This window comes from Camelina sativa, chromosome 10, assembly GCF_000633955.1.
Source record: "Camelina sativa cultivar DH55 chromosome 10, Cs, whole genome shotgun sequence".
NCBI lineage: Eukaryota > Viridiplantae > Streptophyta > Magnoliopsida > Brassicales > Brassicaceae > Camelina > Camelina sativa.
The window spans coordinates 5,106,541-5,114,304 of NC_025694.1; the positions used below are offsets into that span (position 1 = coordinate 5,106,541).

At 36.2% G+C, this 7,764-nt stretch overlaps 1 protein-coding gene and 1 pseudogene across 2 annotated transcripts; both read left to right on the forward strand.

Annotated features, from left to right (window-relative positions):
* Positions 68–845, forward strand: LOC104720057 (putative inactive cadmium/zinc-transporting ATPase HMA3). The gene is made up of 3 exons (XM_010438027.1): positions 68–311; positions 419–532; positions 622–845. Exons 1-3 carry the CDS (start codon positions 68–70, stop codon positions 843–845), a joined length of 582 nt encoding a protein of 193 aa, XP_010436329.1.
* LOC104717189 lies at positions 3,371–6,671 on the forward strand (annotated as a pseudogene). The gene is made up of 9 exons (XR_756180.2): positions 3,371–3,595; positions 3,733–3,990; positions 4,105–4,202; positions 4,329–4,584; positions 4,668–4,805; positions 4,895–5,222; positions 5,325–5,527; positions 5,646–5,848; positions 5,931–6,671. The product of XR_756180.2 is annotated as a cadmium/zinc-transporting ATPase HMA3-like (transcript).

Genomic DNA, 7,764 nt, shown 5'->3' on the forward strand with positions numbered 1-7,764 from the left:
ATTAGTTATGTATTTATTACTTGATTCATTGTTCTGAAGTAACAATTGTTTTCAGGCAAGCACAGTGATGTCATCGCTGATGAGCTTAGCGCCGCGAAAGGCAGTGATAGCAGAAACTGGACTAGAAGTTGGTGTAGATGAGGTTATGATCAACACAGTTGTTTCAGTGAAAGCTGGAGAAAGTATACCTATCGATGGAGTTGTGGTGGATGGAAGTTGTGATGTGGATGAGAAAACATTGACAGGAGAGTCCTTTCCTGTCTCCAAACACAGAGAGTCAACTGTTTTGGCTGCAACTATAAATCTTAATGGTACCAAACAAAATCTTTATCTTGGTCTTCATATATATATATGATCCTAGCTAGCTCATTCCCACGACTTGTGTTATCTTAAGGTTATATAAAGGTGAAAACTACAGCTTTAGCCCGAGACTGCGTAGTTGCTAAAATGACTAAGCTTGTAGAAGAAGCACAGAAAAGACAAACCAAAACTCAAAGGTTTATAGACAAATGTTCTCGCTACTACACTCCAGGTAAGAAATCAAGAATCATATATATACAATCTTCCTTCTCATTTGAAACATGATTTGATTCCATTTTGTTGTTATTGTTGTTTATGTAGCTGTTGTTATATTAGCAGCATGTTTTGCTGTAATCCCGGCTTTGTTAAAGGTCCATAACCTCAGCCATTGGTTTCACTTAGCACTCGTAGTGTTAGTAAGCGGTTGTCCATGTGGTCTTATCTTATCCACACCTGTTGCTACCTTTTGTGCTCTCACTAAGGCAGCCACATCCGGGTTTCTNATTATCTCTTTACTCTGCAAACATGCTTTGATAGTAGGTTGAGTCTGATCACGCACACCTCTTTTAAAGTATTCATGTAGATCAATTTCTTGTTTCCTCCTCTTTTGACTTGGGCCAACATCGATATCATCTCCATCAACATCATGAATTTCAGGACCGTCTAAGTTTGTATCATCCAAAACAATATTTTTCTTCTTCTTGCTCTCAATTTCTTTCAGTGCGTTCATTATCTTAAATCGCACATCTGCAGTAATCTTCGAACATGCATCTGTATCCCCTTTCACGCCAGCAAGATGGTGTTTCATCCTATTAATTCCACCTCCTAATTTTTTTTGTGATAAAAGGTACATTCCAAAATCGTTTTTCCTCTTACGTCTTTTGATTGAATGACATACGACCAAGCAATATCACTTTTTCCTCGGACTAAACGATTTGCAGCTGCTATTTCTTCATAGTTTTCATCTTCCTCTGTTACCATTTCCTGTTAAATTCACAACATAGAAAGAGAAAAAAAAATACAGATTTGAGACATATGGACAGGATCATGATCGTTTGCTAATATATATGCAAACATCAGGATGAATAATTATGACACAGGAACACCTAACGGCTAACGTATTATATGTGAAAAAGCAGAGTAGTCACGATTAAAGCAGAGTACCACAAGAAAAGCAGAGTAAACCCTAAACCCTAAACCCTAAACTTACGCAAGTATGAAAGATGGCAAAGAAGTTGAAGACGAGAGGGAGGTGTTTGAGTCGTGTGACGCCGTCTAAGCTAAAAGGTTCTAAAAATAATTGATTGAAACTGTAAAACCCTATTCTTTTTTCCAAAAATCAAGTAATTTTTTTTTTAACCGGTAACCGGCCGGGTCAATTGGTTCACCGGGTCGCGGGTTAATAGCGGGTTTTTATGGGTTTTGCCGGGTTTATTACTACCGGTTATTAGCACTATACCCGAACCGGTGAAGTGTCCGGGTCGCGGGTTAACCGGTCGGACCGGCCGGTCCGGGCCAGGCGTGAAAACATTGCTAAAATCTCAACTCTCAATGTGATTGGTTTATTCACATTTTGTTGACAGCAGTCTCAATGAGTCAATGAATGGTGTTTTGTTTTGTCTTATTGTTTCACTTTTTATTTATTAGTTTGGTGTTAGGACATGCAATTTTGTTTTGTTTATTCATATCTGAAACTTTTTAACGAAAGACTTGAACATACTAACGCACAACTTTTGTTTAGTTTATTATTTCATAAACCTTGTTAAAAGTCTTTAGTCTAATTGCAAAAAAAAAAAAAACAATTCTCATGAAGTAAAAAATTAGTAGTATGACGCATTAAAAAAAAACACTTATCATAAATAAAAACTACTTTTAAATGGTTCTTCTGACAAAAACTGCTACCATATTTTTGTATTCCTTTGCATAAGAAATTGATTCAATTCAATTCTGAGGATATCTTTTAGCAAAGAAGTAGTATGAAGGATTGGACCTACCAACAAGGATTTTGGTTTGTCTCTTCTTAAAGAAAAGATTGGAGAAGGACTAATTTTTGATTCCGTCTCATACTAAAAAAAATGTAACACAACAAGCGTGGGTAGTTTTGTAAATGCAGAGCATCACGGTTCAGACTATGGGGTCCAACAAAGATAAATAAATCGGTTGCCTCGGTAGGTAGCAAGGTTTTTCTCATAGCTACCCTTTGATATGTTACTTAATTACGAACAACTACCATTTACATAGTCGTTCAGGGCCAACAGCTATTTTGGTTGAGCATGTACATGTATTCTTTTTACACGGCCCATTGGATCGGTTTCAAATAGTACTCTCTCCGTTTTAAAATATAAAATGTTTTTGAGAATTTTTTTGTTTCATAATATATGATGTTTTCAAGTTTCTATGCTACTTTTAGATTAGTTTAGTACTTCCTCTGTCTCACATAGTTTGATGTTTAGGATTTTACACACATATTAAGACAAAAGGAATATATGATTAATTTTGTTTTCTGATGATTTTTTTATTTTATTTATGACCTCCCATGATTTATTTTTCTGATACTTTTTCACTTTCCCACTTTTCCACTCCATACATTCTACAACATTATTAATTATTAAAACAAAAATTTATTAAAAATATTCAGAACATCAATCTTTGAGAGACAAAGATTATTCTCTAAAACATCAAACTATGTGAGACAGAGGAGATGCAATATTGTTTCTTATTGGTTGAACTTGTTAAAAGTAAAAACTTCTAAATCTGAATACTTTAGTTTAAACATGCTATATTTTGAAACGGAAGAAGTATATATAGACGATCACTTCTCAAACTATAGTTGACCACTTTTTCATTTTCTTATTGGTGACGCTGGTTCTACAATGCGTAAAATATAAAAAAATTTTGTATATATTAAAAAGTTGACAAAGGAAAAAAAAACAATACTATGTCTACGCAATCTGATAACACTGACATATTTAGAAAAAATCAACAAATAATATCATTCTACGGAAATTTGATATATTTATTTCCTTAGAGAGACTGAAAAAGTAAGTTTCCTCCTTGGGAACGTATCTCCTGTCCGGTACCTTACGCAAAACGATGGTGGAAGGTGAAGAGACAAAGAAAATGAATATACAAACGAGCTACTTCGACGTCGTTGGAATCTGCTGTTCATCGGAGGTTTCTATCGTTGGAGACGTTCTCCGTCCATTTGACGGCGTTATAGAATTCTCCGTCATCGTCCCTTCGAGAACAGTCATCGTTGTCCACGACACCTTCTTGATCTCTCAGCTTCAAATCGGTAAATCAATAAAAATATATTATTCTTTCAATCGCCGTTTTGACTTTTGTCTCGTCGTTTTAAATCATTGGTCCATCGGTGAAGCCAAAGTTTTGTGTTTTTTTTTTAAAGTCAACTAAACCCTAATTTCTTGACAGTGAAGGCATTGAATCAAGCATGACTAGAAGCAAGTGTGAGACCATACGGAGATACAAGCTTAAAGAGTCAATGGCCAAGTCCTTTTGCAATAGTTTCTGGTGTGTTGCTTGCTCTTTCCTTCTTCAAGTACTTCTATGGTCCGCTTGAATGGTTTGCTATTGTTGCGGTGGTGGCCGGAGTTTTCCCCATCCTTGCTAAAGCTGTTGCTTCGGTTACAAGGTTCAGGCTTGACATCAATGCTCTCACTTTAATTGCTGGTATATAAAAAAAAAAATCAATCTTTCTCGAGTCATCATCACTTGGAATGATCTGAAGGAGAGGTTTTATTGGTGAGGTAATGCATCTATATTTTGGTCGATTTTGTTTAACAGTGGTAGCAACAGAATGTATGCAAGATTTCACGGAAGCTGCCACAATTGTGTTTCTATTCTCAGTTGCAGATTGGCTTGAGTCAAGTGCTGCTCAAAAGGTTAGCTTTTGTATACTCTTGTAACACATTCATAGAAAAAATCATAGCAATAACAACATGAAAAAACATTAATTAGTTATGTATTTATTACTTGATTCATTGTTCTGAAGTAACAATTGTTTTCAGGCAAGCACAGTGATGTCATCGCTGATGAGCTTAGCGCCGCGAAAGGCAGTGATAGCAGAAACTGGACTAGAAGTTGGTGTAGATGAGGTTATGATCAACACAGTTGTTTCAGTGAAAGCTGGAGAAAGTATACCTATCGATGGAGTTGTGGTGGATGGAAGCTGTGATGTGGATGAGAAAACATTGACAGGAGAGTCCTTTCCTGTCTCCAAACACAGAGAGTCAACTGTTTTGGCTGCAACTATAAATCTTAATGGTACCAAACAAAATCTTTATCTTGGTCTTCATATATATATGTGATCCTAGCTAGCTCATTCCCACGACTTGTGTTATCTTAAGGTTATATAAAGGTGAAAACTACAGCTTTAGCCCGAGACTGCGTAGTTGCTAAAATGACTAAGCTTGTAGAAGAAGCACAGAAAAGACAAACCAAAACTCAAAGGTTTATAGACAAATGTTCTCGCTACTACACTCCAGGTAAGAAATCAAGAATCATATATATACAATCTTCCTTCTCATTTGAAACATGATTTGATTCCATTTTGTTGTTATTGTTGTTTATGTAGCTGTTGTTATATTAGCAGCATGTTTTGCTGTAATCCCGGCTTTGTTAAAGGTCCATAACCTCAGCCATTGGTTTCACTTAGCACTCGTAGTGTTAGTAAGCGGTTGTCCATGTGGTCTTATCTTATCCACACCTGTTGCTACCTTTTGTGCTCTCACTAAGGCAGCCACATCCGGGTTTCTAATCAAAACTGGTGATTGTCTAGAGACCCTGGCAAAGATCAAGACCGTTGCTTTTGACAAAACAGGAACTATTACAAAATCTGAGTTCATGGTTTCGGATTTTAGGTCTCTTTCTCACAACATCAATTTTCACAGCTTGCTTTACTGGTAAGTAAGTATGTTCATAGTTGTCCCATCAAAAATAAAAATTTTAGGGTGCAGTGTATAGGATTATATGGATGGTTAGAAACTTTTGAGATGTTTTCATAGGGTCTCTAGCATTGAGAGCAAGTCAAGTCATCCGATGGCAGCGGCACTTATTGACTATGCAAGATCAGTTTCTGTTGAGCCTAAGCCTGATGTAGTCGACAACTTTCAAAATTTTCCGGGAGAAGGAGTTTATGGGAGAATAGATGGTCAAGATATCTACATTGGAAACAAAAGAATTGCACAGAGAGCTGGATGCTTGACAGGTCTCAGAACTTTTCAACTGAAGTTACATTCGTTTTTTGAGAAGTCTCTAAGTATTGTTATTGCTTTTCATCTATCTAACCTTTGAAAGATCTATTCTCTTTGGGATGTTACATAAAGTTCCGGATATTGAAGCTAGTATGAAGCGGGGTAAGACCATTGGTTACATATACACTGGAGCAGAACTGGTTGGAAGTTTCAACCTTTTGGACGGTTGTAGATATGGGGTTGCTCAAGCTCTCAAGGAACTAAAGGCCTTAGGCATCAAAACTGCAATGCTCACAGGAGATAACCAAGACGCAGCCATGTCTATTCAAGAACAGGTGAAGCAGAGTCATTATCTAACCATTCCCCTGTCTCTCTATTTTTGTGAGTCATATAATTAGCGAGTTAAAATTTTGACAGTTAGGGAATGCTTTGGATATTGTTCACTCTGAACTTCTTCCACAAGACAAAGCAAGCATCATCGATGAGTTCAAGAGCCAAGGACTTACAATGATGGTAGGAGACGGGCTTAACGATGCACCAGCCTTAGCTAAAGCAGACATTGGCATTTCAATGGGGATCTCAGGGTCAGCACTTGCAACAGAGACAGGAGATATCATTCTTATGTCAAACGATATAAGGAAGATCCCCAAAGGGATGAGACTAGCGAAGAGAAGTCACAAGAAAGTGATTGAGAATGTGGTTTTGTCTGTGAGTATAAAAGGAGCCATTATGGTGCTTGGTTTTGCAGGTTACCCTCTGGTTTGGGCAGCTGTTCTTGCAGATGCAGGGACTTGTTTGCTTGTGATTATTAATAGTATGTTGCTTCTACGTGATGAGCGTGAAACGGTGTCTACATGTTACCGTGCTTCCCCTTCTTCTCTTCGTTTACCGGTGAAGCTTGAGGAGGATGACGCAGAGGATCTAGAAGTTGGCTTGCTGCAGAAGAGTGATGAGACAAGTAAAAAGAGTTGTTGCTCTGGTTGTTGTAGTGGCCCTAAGGAGGATCAACAAAAGTGAACACCTTCCTCTGATTTAGAGGGTTCTGTAAACCTGTTTTCAAACCAGACAGAGACCTCTTTATCTCTTTAATCAATGTCCGGTTTAGAATTAGTGACCTAAATTTGATTTGAACCAACATTCAGAATGTTTAATCTAACATGAAAGTTAAAGTCATAAATATAATACTTTAATTTTCAAAGTGGATACGTTTATGTCTTTCGTCGAATATTTACAGTTACATAGAATTGATAATTTAATTTTCATTCAAACCCCATATACTCCCAGTATGTTACTTAATTTTCCAAAAAAGTTGAAGTTTTAAATATGATAGTCTTTAACATAACTCAAATACCGTCCAAAAACATTCGGTAAAATATTTTTGTTTGTAGGTTTATGATAATATAAGAAAACGAGCGATGTGTATATGACCATATATATATATATAAGCAGGGACCTATCACAAATCATTGTTTCCTTGACCAGTGCCTAAACCCCACATTACTTTATTTCCTACAGTGAGTGTCACATTACACGTTTGACTAATATGAATTGTCACCACCAATAAGAAGAATAATTGCGAAAATTGGGAATTTAGTTGATACTACATCATATTGATAACGAAAATAAACTACAACATATATATACTTATGGCTCATCTTGATCGTCATTGGTCACTTAGCTTTTATTATTGAGTGTAGGTCTGGATTGGTCTGTTATTAGGTTTTGGGTTTTGCCCTACAATAATAGCTTTTGCCTCGAAGTAGAAATAAGCTCTAGAAAAATCTCTTCAAAAATCAATAAATTACACTAGTAAAATATTTCTAGTCTTAATGTACGTGGACTAATTAAATTTTTGATAAAAGTGAACGAAAACAAAAAATATACACACTAATTTTGTGGTATTTCTATATCATACATTGGATTCGTTTTCTTATGGTGTTTAGAATCCGTTTGCAATCTGTTTATCAATAGATATGAATATGATATTGTGGGCTTCTGAGTCATTTACAATCACAATGCACTTACCATTATTGTCATAGATTCCACATGAATAGATTTTCTTAATGTTTGTTCGTTCTCACGACATGAATATTTGTCTTATTGGTGAGTTTATAACTGGTAACTACTAATTTTGGGGTCGTTTACAAAGTAATTTTGCTGGGAAAAGGGGTCCAGAAAATACTTTAGCAATTTGAAGGAAATAAAAAACTTTACTCGACTGATTATGACCTGTTGATATGAAATCACAAAC